At 38.7% G+C, this 18,799-nt stretch overlaps 1 protein-coding gene across 1 annotated transcript in view; it reads right to left on the reverse strand.

Annotated features, from left to right (window-relative positions):
• Positions 1 to 18,799, reverse strand: part of PEX5 (peroxin 5) — a 64,230-nt gene that overhangs the window by 29,995 nt on the left and 15,436 nt on the right. The window contains exons 5-6 of the mRNA XM_010264765.3: positions 9,582 to 9,836; positions 128 to 250 (exon numbers count right to left, since the gene is read on the reverse strand). Of these exons, the coding sequence (XP_010263067.1) occupies positions 128 to 250; positions 9,582 to 9,836 (378 nt within the window). The remainder of the gene's footprint in view (positions 1 to 127; positions 251 to 9,581; positions 9,837 to 18,799) is intronic.

An 18,799-nucleotide genomic window follows, 5' to 3' on the forward strand; every position in this document is an offset into this window, starting at 1 on the left:
CCTTTAATTCCACAAGTTTCAGATCTGTAACCCCTCAATAGTGGCACGCATTACAACAAAAAAAGTGCAATATGTACAAATTTTAGATAAAAAGAACAAGAATATAAAAACATGAAGGCATATGGACCTGAAATTTCTGATCATCATTTTGAGATAGAGTATGGGCAAGCATACGTGTCTGTTCCATTGCTGCTATACTTGAGATGTTTTTATCTCTCATTTGGCCCATTGACATCATTTGAGATTGTTCCTGCAAATGAAGTAAACCAATTTCAAGGATAAATGAGGTAATATATAAGATAGAAGGGATTAAATAATAATAACATACTTTGATTATTTATCTCCATGGAAATTAACTAACTCAACAAATTATACATTGTCATGACACTTGGTATTTTTATAATTTGTGCGGAAAAGGGGCAATATGGTTTTTTCATATTATTTTACATGTTAATATAAAAGGGGATATGGGGCGCCACCACATACCCATCATTCTGAATCTTTTCACTTCTCTCTTCTCTCTTGGCTGCACACTTCTCTAGGGCTTCTTTTGATAGAAAACATGGCATCAGAACATCTATCATAGAAAAGACTAGACTTTTTTCTTTCCCTTGACTGATTTTGTTCCCTTATTACTGCAAGGAGTTGAAGGGCTTGATTCAGATCTGATCAACCTCTTTTTTTTTTATTTTTATCTTTCTTTCATTCTCTCTTAGTTTCGGGGTTACTTTCCTCGTAACTGAAGCATGTGAAGAACTGTTGGTGTTCTGCAAGAGTGTTCTACTCGTGATCACTGTAATGGTTGGTTTGACCTGGGCGGCTGCTGTTAGGCTGTAGAAAGGTATGGTAAGTGTGTCAATTGCTTCTTCCAATGCAAAACAGTATCTCTAATAATGGTGCTTGAAAGGTTGGTGATTGTTGGAAGGAAAATGTGCAGTATACATGGCAGCAGCATGGCAGGTGTTTGCTATTATTCTCCACTCAGCACTCAGCAGTAGTGTTGGACTCCTAATCAAGTTATTATACAGTCATGGCCTCATGGGACTATTTGGAGTACTCGTTACTGCATTTGGCTGGTTGTTGGTGATTGAAAATCATGTCATCAGAAGACTCAATCACCACAGTATCCTCTGGGAGTGCATTATTATCTAATAATGGAATGGATACGGGATACCATGGGATTTCCTATGTCTATTGTTCCTCTTGATGGTCTCAATACTTGGAGTGGTCCAAGGCTGTGAAGATGTTTATTGGAGGAAGAGGGAAATTGGTGTATCTCATGGAAAAGACCAAGGAACCTAGTAGTGAAGGATCTGTACATGAGAAGTAGGAACAATAGACCTGATAATGTCATGGCTGGTTTCTACCATACAACCTGCCCTTCGAAAGAACTTCATGTGGACTAAAACAGTCAAGAAAATATAGGACCAAGCCAAAGTCTACATGTGCTGAACAGAGGCACTTTGCTCAGGTCTACCAACTCCAAGTGGAGTCATTTTCTTGAAAACAAGGTGATAAAAGCCTTGCAGCCTATTATTCCACTCTTACATCTATGTGGAAGGAGTTAGACATTACCAAACCATAGATTGGTAGGGCCCCGCATTGGCGGAAGCCTCATGCACTAGGCTGCCCTTTGTTAGATTTGAAGGACTAAGAAGTTGCTTCAGCCTACAGTAAGTTGGTCTTCAGCAGTATGTATTTGCTATCTTAGCAGGTCTGAACTTAGTTTATGAGCCTATGTGGGTTCAGATTTTTGGGGAAACAGAGTTGCCTGAGATACAAGAAGTTTATATCTTAGTCCAATCAGAGGAGAACAGGAGGGCAGCTATGAATCCTCCCAAAGGTGAGCAGGTTGTGTTATTATCTAAGGCTGAGAGAAGAATGAATTGCAAAGGAGGACTGTGATGATAGGGATAAATTGTGGTGCAGTCTTTGTAAGAAGAACAAATACACCAAGGAAAGTTGTTGGGATCTGATTGGTAGACCCAAGAAATTTCAAGGGAAGCAAGGGAAGAAGTTCATGCAGTTCATGTGGCTTCCACCACTTCTAATCAAGAAAGCCAACAGCAACGAAGCCAAAGTACTCCATCTCCAGGACAACCTATGGGATCTTACCCAAGGAGGATATCCCAAGTACCATGCTTGATCAGTTTGAACAGTTGGGGCATTCACTTAGGCACTTAGAAGAAAAGCCTATTACACATTCTACATCATTTGCTGCAAGCTCAGGTAACCAAGCCCATGCACTTCATGTCTCCTTTGTTGCCTCGTAGTCTCCTTGAATCATTGATTCAGGAGCAACTAATATGGACTTGTTTGGGCTTGCCTTGAGGGGCTTGATACAAAGGTGGCTCGTAGAATCAAGAACGCAAAATGTTTAACATCACATTAACTATTTGAACTAATGGATAGATCCAAGGCTCCAGGTCCAGATGGCTTTACAATGGGTTTTTATCAAAGATTGTTGGGAGGTGTTGAAAGAGGATTTAGTTGAAGTCTTTAAGGAATTTGCAAACAATCATGTAATAAACCCTGGAATCAATGCCACTTTTTTGGCCTTGATACCTAAGAAGACTGATGCCAACCACCCAAAAGATTATAGGCCTATTAGTCTAGTGACAAGCATCTATAAAATTCGGGCTAAAGTGCTTTCGTTGAGGATCAAAACAGTTCTCCCTTATATCATTAGTGAAACCCAGGGGGCCTTCATTCAAAGGCGACAAATAACAGATCAAATCCTAATTGCGAATGAGTGTGTGGAGGAAATGAAAAGGTCTAGGAAGAGAGGTTTCATTTGTAAAATGAATCTTGAAAAGGCCTATGACTTGGTGGACTGGGAGTTTTTATTAAAGGTGATGCGAAACTTTGGATTTGGAGACAAGTGGTGTAGTTGGATATCTAGGTGTATCAGTACCTGTCAGTACTCTATTCTGGTAAATGGTATGGTAAGGGACTTTTTTCCAGCTTGCAGGGGTGTCAGGCAAGGGGATCCACTCTCACCCTTCCTTTTTACCTTAGTAGCCGATGTGATTAGTAGGATCATTACTAAGGCTGACAGTGAAGATGCCATTAGGGGTTGGAGAATGGGGAGACACCAAGTCCCAGTCACCCACTTTCAATTTGTAGATGACCTAATGTTCTTTTGTGAAAGAGGTTTTAGCGAAAAGGTAGCAAACCTAAAGGAGCTAATCAAAGGATTTGAAAGGATTTCTAATCTGAAAATAAATTTGGAAAAGAGTTGCATAGCAAGTATAAACTTGGAGGTAGGGGAGGTCGAGGCTATTGTGGAGTGTCTTGAGTGCTCCATCTCTACTTGGCCTATGTCATACTTAGGGCTTCCATTAGGGGCAAATCCTAGAGAGAGTAGATTTTGGACCCCAGTGACAGAAAAGTTTGAGAAGAGATTAGCCTCGTGGAAGAGAAATTATATCTCTTTAGGAAGGAGAATTACCTTAATAAGAGCTACCTTGGCTAACTTGCCTACCTATTTTTTGTCTGTCTTTAGGATACCAGTTAGGGAAGCTAGGAAGCTGGAGAAGTTAATGAGAGATTTCCTGTGGGAAATAGGACACGAAAAAAAAGGATCATTCGGTTAATTGGGAAATTGTGTGCAGAAAGAAGTAAAGAAGAGGGGGGGTTGAGACTTGGGAGGGTGATTGGAAAAAATCAAGCTCTGTTAGGGAAATGGTTGTGGTGATGGCCATTGGAAAGTGAGAGGCTATGGCATGAGGTGGTGGGAAGCATTCATGGGAGTTTAGAGAATGGATGGGATGCTAGTGTATCAAGGCAGGCTAACTTGGCAGCACCTTGGAAGGCCATTCACAACACCCTCAATTCCTCAATTTTATCAGGTATGAAGTTTGTTCTGGCAACGCTGTTCGTTTTTGGGAGGATATCTGGGTAAGAGACAACCCCTTAAAGGACCTTATCCCTTCGCTATTTTCTGTTTCTTTGTATAAAAAAGTGGTGGTCTCAAAATTTGTCTCACCATTGGGAACACCCTTAGCTCCTAATTGGGATTTTGGGTTTCGTAGAAGACTAAGGGATGATGAAATTGAATCTCTCTCTATCTTGCTATGTTGTCTTAATTAGGTTTGCTTGGATCCCTCCATGACAAATAAAAGGGTGTGGACTCCTAGACCCAATGGAACCTTTACTTGTGCTTCTTTCTTCAAGTCCATCTCTCAACATTCTACTCAACAACCCTTTCCATCAAAGAAATTTGGTGCAGACCAGTTCCCCCAAAGATTATGGCGTTTTGTTAGGAAGTATTCCATGGGAAAGTAAACACTCCAGATAACCTACAAAAGAGAAGACCATTCCTCTGTATTTCTCCCAATCGGTGTATCCTCTGTAGAGCTCACGATGAGGATTGTTACCACCTACTAATATCTTGTCCCTTTTCTACAAACCTTTGGGCTTGGCTACTTTCGTTGTTCGGGAGTAGTTGGAGTCTACCAACAGAAGTTCGCATGCTCTTCAACCATTCTACTTTCTTTTGGCCTACAAAAAGAGGGACTTATGTGGAGATGTGCTCGCGCTGCCCTGATTTGGACTCTTTGGGAAGAAAGGAATGCTAGAATTTTTCAAGAAAAGGAAAGGAGCAGTCAGGAATTGAAAGACTGCGTGCTCAATAGGGCAATACCTTGGCTGAAGACTTTGGAAATATTTCATCAATTCTCTTTTAATGACCTTTGGAGAAATTGATCAGCAGTAGTGAGGTGTTCACCCCTAAAGGACAAATCAATTACAAGCTGGTCTCCTCCATCTGAAGGCTCACTGAAGTTAAACTTTGATGGAAGTAGCATAGGTAATCCAGGATTATTCGGAATGGGGGTGTTTTGAGAAATGAGAAGGGAGAGATTTTGTTGCTCTACTCAGGTCCCTTAGGAGTTGGGGACTCTATCAGGGCAGAGCTATTAGCTGTTGTACAAGGGGTGCAATTTGCAAACCAGCTGGGGGTACAACACCTAATAATCGAAGGGGATTTCAAAGTGGTGGTGGGTTGGTTGAAAAATCCTGAAGATACCATATGGCGCTACAAGAATGTAATGAAGAAATTCAATTGGTTGACAAAGAATATGTTGGTCACAGTACAGTGGGTGGGGAGATCAACAAATACTTTGTCAGATGTCTTAGTCAAGCAAGGGGTAAATAGGGAAGAATTGTTTTGGACTCAGCTGTGATTCCTGTATTTCTTTCCTAGTTTACTTGTAAGATTCAAGGAGGGGCTGCAGCTCGCGCCTCTCCCTGGGATGTTGTATGAATTCACAAAGTCTAAATCAGCTTCTGAATTAATAAATTTATTATTATTCATCAAAAAAATATGTTTTATATGTTTAATTATTTTTAAATTTTCATTTTTATTTTGGTTCACATGTTATGTTTATGTACTTTAATTTGAGAGAATAGGTTTTTCTAAAACATTTATTTTAAAATGTAAGCTTATATTTCTAGTTAATATGATGTTTAATATTTTAATTTTTTTGCATTTTTAGGCATTTTTTTTGCATTTTCTCACCTTGCTTCAAAAAGGCATGCACCTGCCCCTTGCACCTCGGGCACAAAATGCCCCTTACGCTTTTAAAACATTGTTTCCAAAGAGATAAAGTTAAACTTGCTAATGGTTCACTATCCAATATTGCTGGCCAAGGAGTTGTCTCTCTACCCATGGGTTTGTCTCTTCCTAATGTCCTCCATGTTCCTAGTATGCCCATAAACATTCTCTCCATTAATTGCATTACCAAGTCTTTGAACTACTCGTTAACTTTTCATCTTGACCCATGAATTGACTTTGGAGAAGATGATCGGTAAAGGATGTATGGCTTAAAATCTCTACATCCCAGATTCAATGCCTACCTATAAGGCATCAAAGAACAATAGTTGTTTAAGCCAATCGAACCCATCCTATAGTTATTGTAATAAAGAGCAGATTTATTACAAATTTTGATTTGTGCTACTTTTCAATTAAGGAAACATTATAAAAACTCATATCCACCTATTAATAAAAGGTTCAATTTTCCCCTTCAAATTGTGCATTATGATGTTTGGGGTCCATCTTTAATTGAGGTAAAAAGAGAATATGGATATTTTATTACTTTTATTGATTATTATTCTTGAATCTCGATATATATGGATCTATATGCTATGATCTTGAGATATAGTTCTGGAAATCATAAAAAAAATAAAAAATCCACCGGATGGTGTTTACTCAATTTCACGTTGAGTCCCAGATACTACAATCAAACAATGCTAAGGAGTATTTCAACAAATATGTTACTAGATATCTAGAAGAAAATGGTGTGCTACATCATAGTTCTTGCCCTCAAACACGACAACGAAATGGTATGGCCCAAAAGAAAGAACAAATATTTGTTAGAGGTTGCTAGCAGTTTACTTTTCCAAATGCATGTAACTGAACATTTCTAGGTTGATTGTGTTCTCACAACAATCTATCTATCAACCACATGTTGTGTCTCCCCTGTTGCAGTATAAGGCCCCAAATCAGTTGTTTTTCCCATCCTCTTCCTTATTATCTTTTCCTGATCATGTTTTTGGTTGTCAATGTGTTGTACAGAACAAATCTCCTTTTGGTAAGTTGGATCTTCGATCTATTCCTTGTATCTTTCTTGGTTATGCTTCACCACAAAAGGGTTATAAATGTTATGATGCTATGTCCAAAAAGGTATATATCTATATGGATGTTACACTGAGTCCCATTCCTTCTTCCCTCCCTCACCTCAAGGGGAGAATAGTAGTGGTAGGTGAGTCAAGTCCAAGTCCCTATCCCTCTGCCTACTCTAGTCTCTCAAGTTTTGCAAGTCAATACTTGTCACACTTGGCACAAGAAGGGTCAGCTATTGGGTGCAAGGGTGGAACCAGAGGCGGAAACTTCAGTGCCATCAAATTTCCATGAGGTAGATCCTCACACCAGTCTTCTTTCAAGTACTCACATCAATCCTCCTTCAGGTACCTCTGAACCTATTCCCAGAGATCTTGATTTACCTATTACTGTTTGTAAGGGTGTGTAGTCCTGTATCAAGCACCCAATTGCTCTGTTTTTTTTCTTTTTGATCAATAACTGCAGAAATTTTATTAACATAAAAGGTAAAGATAGATGTAGATAGTACAAATTACAACACAATGTCAATGAGAGACAAAAACTCCTTTCTCTCCCCTACAAAATTCTTGTCTTAAAGCTGTGCCCAAAAAAGTGTTTCCCTTTCCACCCCTTGCTTGTCTAATCCATCTGATATGGAATTAGCACAGATTTTTACCCACTGAATCTTCATTTCCATGTCTTTTGGTATCCATTTAAACTTCTTTTTTTGACTGTTGTATATCCACATCCACAGATCATCACATTGTAGCCAGCTCACCACCACCAATTTAGGTCTCCCTCTACAACTAATCTTCTAATGTTCAACAATCTTGCTCTCTGCATTCCTTCCATCAACCCTATTGCTCATTTTACTGCCATTGCTTCATTGTCTCTTTCCTATTGTACTTTTGTCTCTACTATTAGTAATATCTCTATTCCAAAAAGTGTTGCAAAAACCTTGAAATTACCCAAATAAGAAAACAATGTGTGAAGAGATTCATGCCCATCACAAAAATCACACATGGGATATTGTTGATCCTCTAAGGGGAAAGAAACCATTTTTTAAAGAAACATGCCGATTGTAAATAGGTGTTCGCTATGAAGTATCATGCAAATGGCTAAGTAGAGAGATACAAAGAAAGGTTAATGGCAAAGGGGCTTTCTCAAATGCATGGCGTTGACTATATAATGAAACCTTTGCCCCAACTGTTAAAACAACATAGGAATTCTTATCATTGGCTGCCAATTTTTCAATTGCCTCTTCATCAGTTGGATGTAAAAAATGCCTTGAATGGAGATTTAGAGAAGTGTTTATGATTCAGCCACCAGGTTTTCAAATCCAGGGCAATGAAGAGAAAGCATGTCTCTTGAAGAAATCATTATATGACCTTAAACAATCTATTAGGGCACGGTTTAGGAGATTTAACAAGGCCATGCAACTGGTAGGGTTTGAAGTATCTTTTTTGTATTGAAGCTATGGGGTCAAAAGGGTATTTTTATCTCCCAAAGGAAGTACATTCTACACTTAATCAAGTGCAGACGCTGAGAACCATGACATGGTACAAGGTGTAGCTGAGCTTTTATGGTTCAAAAAATCTTCTAAGTTGGGACTCCAAAATTCAGGTCCTATGTCTCTATATTGTGACAACTAGGCAGTTATTAGCATTGCCCACACCCAATTCTCCATGAGATAACCCAACATATAAAAGTTAACAAATAAATCATTCATGAGAATGTGGAAAAAGAGGAAACTTGCATCCCTTTTGTTGGCTCAAAAGAGCAACTTGTAGATGTATGTACAAAGAGTGTTACCACCTTGCAACATGAAGAGTTATGCATCAAGTTGGGCATGTATGACATATATAGCCCAACTTTACGGGGAATGTTGTGATAATTAGTTTTTTATTAATATGTCTAGAAACAGGGGCAATATTGTAATTCCAATATTATTTTACATCCTGATATAAAAGGGGATATGGGGCACCACCACATACCCATCATTATGATTCTTTTCACTTCTCTCTTGACTGTGCAATTCTCTAGGGTTTCTCCTGATAGATAACAAGCACATTTAAAGAGAAGGAAATTATCAATATGTGGTTAGAGACATACATACATACATGATACATCTATATGGATAGATTGGTTGATAGATAGCTATAGATATATCCCTGTTGGCTTTGCCAGCCAAATCATTAGTAAAGAAGATTAAAGAACCCATGAACCTTCTAAATAACAATTACTTTAGGCCTAGAAGGAATTCCCATGTCCATCTCGCGCTCCTTAATCATGCAATAAGTTCTAGTTTAAAAGAACCTCCTGCATGTCTAATATAAAGCCTTAGTTTATATCCATCTTTCACATTTAAAAACGTTATGTTCAGACGGATATTATAAATTGGGCAAAACTCCAATAAAAGGTTAGCTATAAGAATGACAAAAAAACAAGAAAATAGACACATAGCCATCTAGAGGGTCCTCTATACAATGTGACAGTAGGCATTGACCAAAGGGTTCCTCCTTGTGGCAGAAATAGGTGGAGCATCTCGGGAGATTCTTTAATATATTAAGACACATAAGCGAAAAGCCAGTCTGACCAGCAAGAGACTTGGCCGAGGATAACCTTTTTACCACTACTTCAAGTGCTTATTCAGAGGACCAAGAAAATGTTGTTAATCCTATATGTGGGGGTGCAATTTGGGTGGACTCAGGTTGGGATTTTGTTAAAATTTGAATAGGCCCAGCTCAGAAGCCCGGGCCTGATGTAGTGTAAAATCCTTATATCGGATACCCAACTTACACCCTTACCTATATGATATAGGCAACAAAAGTTGTAGTTCCACATTTGCCTCTAACAGGTAATAGTCAGAGGTTGTCAAATCAGCCCAATGGCATCCATGATTAACCTGATATTGAGTGGCATATCAAGTAAGATAGGAGTAATTGCTCAAATTAAATAGGCTCAACAAATGTCCCCTCACCTGCTCAAATTCAGAGGCCCAACCATTAATGCCATGTTGTCGTTCAAATGAGTGAGCCCAAGTTTCAGGGTCACCATGTTCTGGTCTTTGTTGGCCATATTCAGAAACCCATCTATCTGCTGTATGAGACGGTCCAGGTCTGACAGCATGTTGGGACTCATTCCAGTATTCCTCCAGCTCTCGGAACTTACCTGCTAGAGGCCCCTTAGCTCGAAGATCATAATCGATATCTAAAGAATGTAATAGCGCATTCACCTGAGAAAGGAAATAAACTGAAATGAATACCAAAGTGCTGTTAAGCAAATTAAGGTTAAAAGAAACATGAAGAAACATAAAAGACAGAAATTCCTAAAAACAGACCAAATCCTCACAAGCAGATTAAATAATCACATAAAACAACTAACGTTCAAGAGACTACCTCCACTATGAAGTCCACTCTATTGTTTCACAAATTACAATTTAACTCATCCAAGTGAAAACCTTGCCGATCAAAAAAGAAATGACACAGAAACATAACATAGAGCTACTTCAACATCAGATGCCCACTGCTGTATATAAGACCCCAACAAGTTGGAACCAGCATTGGGTGAGCAAAGTAGTGACTCATCTCTATGAACAATGTCAAGGTCATATAGCTCCATGATCGGTAATGGAGGATTATGGGAGAAAGAGAGCTTCTCTTTGTCAGGTGGTGGTATCAGATGTTACAATGTTGCAGCAATGTTTAGACCTTCAATTTTGCTTGGTAGGTTGTTTTATTAACTCAAATTTAGATCTAAAACAAGTAGCAGAATGAGCAATATATAAATGGAAAACTACTAAACAGGTGGACTTTAGAAAGTTGGGCAGAGGACCATTTTATTTATTTGTTCCTGTAAAGAAGCAGATAATATTCTGGGGAAGGAGTTAAAGCATTGGTGTTATATTGAGCTAAGGACTGCTGCTAAGGACTGCTTGTTGGACTCCATCAGTTAGGACACTAAATCAAATAATTTCAAAGAGGTAAGATGATAAGATCCATCTTGGGGCCACCCTTCATAGAGCTAACATTTGTGGGTACTGGGTGGATTATAAGAAATCAGACTGATGATTAAGGGAGAAGATCTTGATGCTAGATTGGATTTAGAGTGTTCCCTCTAATCAGAAGATAGTCACATAGCTGGTTTTGTTGTTGTAAGGGAGGTGTAGTGATTGGATCATTTCAGTTGCAGGCAGGACACATGCAGACAGAAATGGAGGGTCAGGTTGGGAGGTTGAAGAAAAAATCAAAAAGTTAGGGATGTTTTTGGTACTATATTATGAGTTTTTATGAAAGTAAAAGTGGCCTGTTCATTTAAAAAGAGAAAGGTGGAGGCCCACTGAAAAGAGGCAGCACCATGGAACACATTGGGAAGGTAGTAGCATAGTTGTCAAGGTAACACCTAGGCGACTAGGCGGTTTTCCATGGTCGCCTCGCCCAAACGCCACGGATTTTGTATACTAGGCGCCCACCCAGAGACTTAAGCAGGCACCTACATACATCTAAGATTTTTTTTTTAATTTATTATTTTGATATTTTATTCTTTTAAAATAAAACCGGTTACATGCTATCATTTTATTATTAAGACAACAATACAAAGCCTTTTTCTTTTATTTATGCATAACATAAGGGTTTTTTCGGTTCGATTGGAGAAGGAGGAGAAACGAAGACTTCTTCTTCCATCCCAGCTTCAGTCATTTTTTTGCTTTTTATTCGAAAAAACAGGGGCTCTGCCCCTATACTTATCCCTTCCTCCACAGCTCCACTCATTCTTCTTTCGCCCCTGATTGTTCTCAGTCACTAGTCCTAGTCTCAGTCCCTTTTTTTTTTTTGAAAAAACAGGGGCTCCGCCTCTATACTCCTCTCCGCCCCTAACTGTTCTCAGTTGATAATCTCAGTCCCTTTTTTTTCTGAAAAAACAGGGGCATATACTCCTCCCTGCCCCTAATCCCCCATACTTCCTCTTCTTCTTCCACCCCTATACTCCTCTCCTCCCTTCCTAGTTCCTGCACTTTTTTTTTCAGTTAATAGTTAGTGTACATGCTTGCTAGTTAGTGTACATGCTTGCCAGTTATATGAAATTTATACTCATTTGAATGATTTATAGAGTTAATAGTTAGTGAACATGCTTGCTAGTTAGCACACAAAACCAATAAAATAGCTTAGAAAAGCATAGATAAAGTAAAAACTCAAGAAAATTAACATTTTAATATTCCAACACCTAGGCGACGCCTAGGCGCCTGGGCACCCTGTGGTCGCCTCGCCTTGGTGCCTTGAAAACTATGGGTAGTAGGTTACTTTTTAGCTTGGAATTCTATGGATAAGATGGGTATATAAGTCACAAAAGACAAAAGATCAGATTGGTATTAACTATGGGAGAACTAAGGATCATAAAGAGGTTTTTAGCGATAGATGAATTTGAAACAGGTCAAGGGCTTCCAAGCAGAAATCGGTAGAAATGGTGGCAATCCTGGTCCTTCAAGAATTGGGGGAATGATAAGGGATAAGGGTGGTACTATTTGTGCTTTGTATTCAGGTCCTATAGAACAAGGTGATTCAGTAAGGGCAGAACTTCTGGCAGCAGATTTTGATGCACAAAAAACTAAAGAAATAGGGATTGTAAGGTTGGTAATTGAAGATGTAGAGATGTAAAACAATAATGTGGTCCCCACTGCTGCATGTCTATCTATATTGCTGTTAGTATGTTAGCTGGATTAGTTGGTAGTTATTTTCTGTTATTTATAGCTTATATAAGCAGTAGGGGTAATACTGGTTTTTTACATTGTTTTAAATCATTAATATAAATAATTGAGTGGGGCGACAATCTCAGTTATGACCCACACTATTCTCCTCTTCTCCTCCTCTTCTTCTCCTCTTCTTCTTTTATTCTCTGCATTATTTCTTGTTCAATTCAGATCTAAACTAAGACTGGTTGCAGTCTTACTAGACAACTAAGGAAATTTGAAGATAGTAGTAGGGTGGCTGAAGAAAAGTAAGGTAGTGGTTTGGCAATTTCAAAATGAAATCAAACACTTCAAGTGTCTCTCAAAAGGTCTGAATATTCAAATAAGATGGGTAAGAAGGTCAGCTAATTGTTTGGTGGATGGTTTGGCTAACAAGGAATTCATAAACAGAAAATGTATTGGGCACAATTGTAAAAGGGGGTGGGATGTGTTTGCTTTGAAACGGGTTTTTCAGTTTTTCACAAACTATTGTTGTAACCTCTTTTTATTTCAAGCAATTAATGAATGATTTTCTGTGCTGTTGATCCAAAAAAAAGAAAGAAATAAGTAGAAATGGTGTAGACAACAGTGATGGATCGAGTCTCAATGAGTATTGGTGGATGGAGACTCTATGTCCACCCAAGTGAATAGGCTATTAGGAGTACAGAGCTGAAAACAGTGAGAGAGCAGGTTATTTGCTGGCTCCGATGGTGAAGATCATGAAACTAAATGAGAAAGTTTTGCTTGAAGTAGATATTTAAGGTAGGAGCCATTGCTTAGTGTAATGGTAAAATCTCAACTTACCAGAACGAGAACATAGTTTGTACAAAAAAACGCCAAACATTAGGTATGTATCCAGTTCACCCCTTCCAAGACCCCATATGGCAGGTACCAACATTGGATAATGGCCTTTTAGATATTTAAGGTACCTTGGAAGGTGTGAATTTGCTTTGTTCTCAGGTGACGGTGAAGGGTGATATCAATCCTAGGATAGAGGAGCTTCATCAAGGTAGGCAAGTTGAGTTCTAGCAAGTCAAAGGACACTAAAGAAGATTGTTCAAAGAACATCTCATTTTTGCTTATCAGTGTCCAGGGTATTTGCCAGCCATGGTACATGTAGAAAATCAAACAGAGATACAGGTAAATCTCTTGATTGTTTGACTACAGACATACAGGTAAATCTCTTGATTGTTTGACTACAGACATACAGGTAAATCTCTTGATTGTTTGACTACTTCAGTAGTGGATCAAAAAGTGAGTAGAGGCCAGTGACAGTTGGCTACAACAGGTGAAGATGTTCTACAAGTAGAAGATGGTTATATATATTCCTTCTGAAACAAATAGGGATGAGGGCATTGCCAGTAGGGCTGTTCATCAAACCGATGAAACCGACCAACCAGACCCAATCCAACCCAAGTTGTTTGGTTTTCTAATTATTTTGGTCAGTTACAGTTTAGCTTTTTTGCTAATACGAGAGGTCGGCTCAGTTTTGGTTTGATCATTTCAAACTGACTAAAACCGAACCGCCCCAACCATAGATGTATATTAACATTTTATATTTTAAATTTATATTTTTTTAATATGAGAATGTGAGAAAATTCCCATATTTCCTAGTTTAAAATATTTTATATTGCAATTTTTCATTTTTTTTAAATTCACTTTTAATAATACCATTAAAATTCTTTAAATTTAAATTTAATTTTTTTACTTTAAATTTTTTGAACCAACTAACCAAATCAAAAACCCACCCAAACCGATACAACCCAAGTTGGCCGATTTTCATCATTGGTCAGTCAGTTTCAGGTGACTAACTCCCCGACCCAGCCAGGTTAGTTCGGTTGGCCAAATAGCCAGGAACAAAACCAAACCAACCCGTGAACACCCCTAACTGCCAGTAGTGGAGTTGCTAGGATAGGATCTATGTTCTGTTTGTGTGAGGATGGCACACAGGCATTTGGTTGTGGCTTTACTGTGTCATAGGGGTGAATCCACTAAGAGATGACAACTAATTAGGTCACATCTTTTGATGTTTACAAGACTGAAGTCCAGTTGTCACAGGGACGTGGAGGGGTTTTGTTGTTAAAAGAATGCTCTCTAATCAAGGGCAATAACATTGGTATTGTTAGATGGGTAAAGGGACCAAAAAATGCTCATTTAATTCAATATGACAAAGTGTTTTACAGATTGAAAATGGCCTATGTACAAAAGGAGAGAATTGGACAATACCTTTTGTTCAGGTCACCAGGACAAGCCAAAGCATTCCAAGAGGTTACTTCATCTAATTCATAAAAAAAAAGAGGTTACTCCATTTAGTTTTTTTTTTTTTTTTTATGAGTAGCTGTGAAAATTCAAACAGTGAGAAAGAAACCCTCTTTATCTCTCCACAAAAAACTTTCCTTAATCTTACAATTGTGCCCAAAAAAAGTTGATCCCTTTCCACCCTTGTTTAGATAGAGTATTGGCCAAGGAGCTAGCACTTCTTTTGACTCATTGTATCCTAACTTCAATATTTTATGTCAGCCATTTGAATATTTTCCTTTTATTGCTATAGCTCCACAGCTTTGCCTCCTCACTTTGTAGCGAACCCACAACCAGCTTAGAGTCTCCTTCAATTATCAGTTCCTTTAATCATTATCATAATCTCAGCTCTTAGAGAATCACCTAAACCAATTGAACCTGAATATAATGCAATTATCTTGCTTTCTTCATCCCTAAACACCCCCAACACCTAAAATTCTGGGATTACAAAGGCTACTTCCATCAAAGATTAACTTTATGAACCCACTTTCCAGAGGACCCCAAAAAGGATTGATGACGTACTTAATTGAGGAAGAAGCAGCGACTACCTTCCAATTTCTAAGGATGTCATCCACTGAAACATCAGACAAAGTTTCCGAAGTCTTTAACCAATGAGCTACTCTAACCATAATATTTTCAACAATAACATAAAACGGTTAAGTACAGAAGTATCAGCAATTGTAGTGACCCAGGTTATAACATATTACAACTTTTCCCAAAATAAAGTAGGTCTATTAGCTCCTTGTTTTGCTAGAACATCGCCAGCCAATTTGCTGCCCTTTTTATCCAGCTAAAACTAGAACTGAACCTCCTTGCAACTTGCAAGTAGATCAATTTCTCTGAAGGAATCACATTTATTTTCTCTCAAACCCCTTTTGAACCCAAAATCCCAAACTAACCCAAGTTTTGAGGGGCAAGTCCCCAAGCCAAAGGCCTTCCCAAAATAATACTTTATTTCCACACCCACCATCAAAAGGGGTGAAGTTAAGGTTGGCAATACCTCAATGATTGCTTTCCAGGGGGAGTTCGATGTTGCATGAGATGCTAGTTTTGCATCCCAACCATTGTTCTCTACACCATGAATGTTTCCAATGACCCTATGCCACAGTCTATCTCCTTCACAAGGAAATCTCTATAGTCATTTACCTAGAAGAGTTGTATTTTTCTTCATCAAATTCCCAATGCCTAATCCACCTTGCTCCTTAGATTTATATACTTGTTCCCATTTTACGAAGTGGTCTTTCTTTTCTCTCCTGGCTCCCATAAGAAGTCCCTCATTATTTTTTCTATTTGTCCAGCTATTTTTGTCAAGATCCTAAAGGTGGATAGGAAGTAAGCAGGCAGGATGGATAGGGGAATTGATCAAAGTGATTCTTCCCCCCATAGAGATGTAGCTTCTCTTCCACATGGCTAACTTCTTGGTGAATCTCTCTACAATTGGTTTCCATAAGCTCTTTGTTTTCAGGTCCCCCCCCCCAAGGCATAGCAAGGTACTCTAAGGGCCAATTTTTCACCTCACAGCTTAGTATTCCGGCCAAGAATTAAATGTCAACATCTTTCATATTAATTCCTGCCACACAACTCCTTCCACAATTGACTTTTAACTTTGATATCTGTTGAAAACTATCAACTAAAGCTTTCAAATTCCTCAAACTAGATTCATCACAATCCTCACAAAAAATGATAATGTCATTTACAAATTGCAAGTGAGTCACCACAACCTCAAGAAATGGAAGAACTTCGCTCTAAAAGAAATTAAAAAAAAAAAAGAACATTGGATGGAACTTCATTAATGTAGAGAGAACGGGCCTGATGTGGACGCCTACTTAAGGGCCTCCTTGTAATTTATGTAACTTAAGTAAGTTTAATAAAAGATTAGAGTAGGGGAAAGAGGAGATTTTTGAACTCCTCCTTTCTTCTCCAATCTTCCTCCTTCTTCTTGTTGTCTCCTTCTTCTTCTCTGATTTCTTCTGCTTTATTCTGAAATATTCTACTGATTTTATTGGTTTGAATCACATCTTGGTATCAAAGCAGGTCTTTCTTCCATTTTCCTTTTTACCCTTTTTCCCATACACCTTTTTTCTAATCGAAAGGTGTATGGAGAAATAAATTGCTGATTATTCAGAGATCTTGTTTGCCTAGTTGGTAGAGGGTTTGGAGAGTCAGAATCAGGTCGAAGATTACCAAGAAAGTGGGACTGAAGTTTTTTTCCCAAAACCCTAGCCGACTAGAGAATTTCCAGTTACGGGTTGAAGAGGCTGTTTGGGTGTGGCGCTCAAGGCTTGGAGGGTTCTTTTTTATCTCCAAAAGTGGGCGGCTACAGTTGGAAGTGGTTTGGATAGCTCTGGTTTGAGCGGCTACCTCTTCTCTCTTTCTCCCTGGAGGCCAGGTACGGTGAAAACCTAGTTTTGGGGATTTTGAGTGCTTGACTGACCTTAGGTCTATAAAGGTTAAAAACATTGTTTTTTTTTTATTTTCGTTTGATTGATGGAGCAATCTAAAAGTGAAGTGAAGAAGATCCCGGTGTCAGGGGTTGGTCCCGTAGGTTCCTTTTTGACAGGAGTGACTACAATTAAACTTGACGAAACAAATTACCTTGCGTGGGCACAATCTATTAAGATCCATGTCTATAGTAGAGGTAAACTAGGGTTTCTAACGGGTAGTAAGGCAATGCCGGATGAGTCTGACCCTACATAAGAAATGGATGTAGGATAACTACACAGTTATTGGGTGGTTGGTAAATTCTATGCAGCCCCATATAAGTCAACACTATCTGTGGATGACTTCAGCCAAGGAGATTTGGTATGGTGTGACAGAGACATACTCTCAGAAATTAAATGTTGCAAGGGCCTACAAACTAAAGAGTGATGTGAAGAATTTAAGACAGGGGGAGAAGAGTGTGGTTGTCTATTATTCGATGTTGAAGTCACTATGGCAAGAGCTGGATGTTATGGAAGCATTTGTATGGGAAAGCACCAAAGATGCCGAAACTTTCAGGAAATTTGTGGAAAGAAACAGGGTGTTTGAGTTCCTTACAGGACTCAATTCTGAATTTGATATTACAAGGTAGAATATCTTGGCCAAGGATGATGTGTCACTTGCACAGGCATACTCTACGGTGAGCAGTGAAGAGAACAGGCGACGGGTACAGCTACAGACCCCACCTCCTTCAGAACATTTTGCACATGCTAGAATAAAACCAAAGGGGTTGAATGAGAAAAAGGAAGTGATATGTAAATACTGCACGAAGCCGAAACATACTAAGGATTCTTGTTGGAAGCTTCATCCAGATCTTCTTCCTGAGAGGTTTCGGAATAATAACAGCTCTAAGAAGGGTGGCCAGTCTGGAAAACCCAAGAATGCAAATGTTGCCAGTGTCTGAATGTGAAGAAAAATCTGTTGTGGAACAGTTGGCAGCAATGAAGGCAAAATTTGAGAGATATGGGAAGTTGATAAATCACTTGGAGTCTACTGTTGCATCTTCCTCCTCAAGCACCCCCTCTTCATTCGCTTTCGCCCATTAAGGTATTCTTGCTTCTGCAAATCATGCTACAGTCTCAGGTAATCGTAGAATTCCTTGGATCATAAATTCTGGTGCACCAGACCATATGACTAGCCTACCCAACATTTTTTGTTCATACCAGCTCCTCTCAGGTAGAGAGAAGATTTCTCTTGCCGATGGGTCTCTTGCTCCCATCTCTGACAAGGGAAATATTAAAGCCTCTGATTCACTTGTATTATCCTCTGTCCTTCATGTTCCCAAACTTAGCACTAACCTTTTATCTGTTAGTAATTTAACCAAATCAATGAACTGCAACATAACCTTCTTTCCTACTTATTGTGTTTTTCAGGACCTGAAGTCTCAGAGGACAATTGGGAGTGGCCATGAGGCGAATGGGATATACTTGCTAGATGTCTCTGATCAAAGTCCTAGATTACCTAGTGAAGTTGCTTTGGAATCTATTTTATCAAAGTCAATTAATAGAGTCATGATATGTCATTTCAGATTTGGCCATTTGTCTTTTTTATTTATCAATAACACTTTCATTAAATCATCAGTAGAAGATTTACAAGAGGAAGACAAACACACTTATCTTCCAAGAGCAACAAAGGACCTCAAGAAAAGGAAAAATAAAAGGAAAAAACACTAAAGTTACAGCTTAGCCCAAAACAGTGAA

The sequence above is a fragment of the Nelumbo nucifera genome, chromosome 2 (assembly GCF_055504915.1).
Source record: "Nelumbo nucifera cultivar China Antique chromosome 2, China Antique-T2T, whole genome shotgun sequence".
Lineage (NCBI taxonomy): Eukaryota > Viridiplantae > Streptophyta > Magnoliopsida > Proteales > Nelumbonaceae > Nelumbo > Nelumbo nucifera.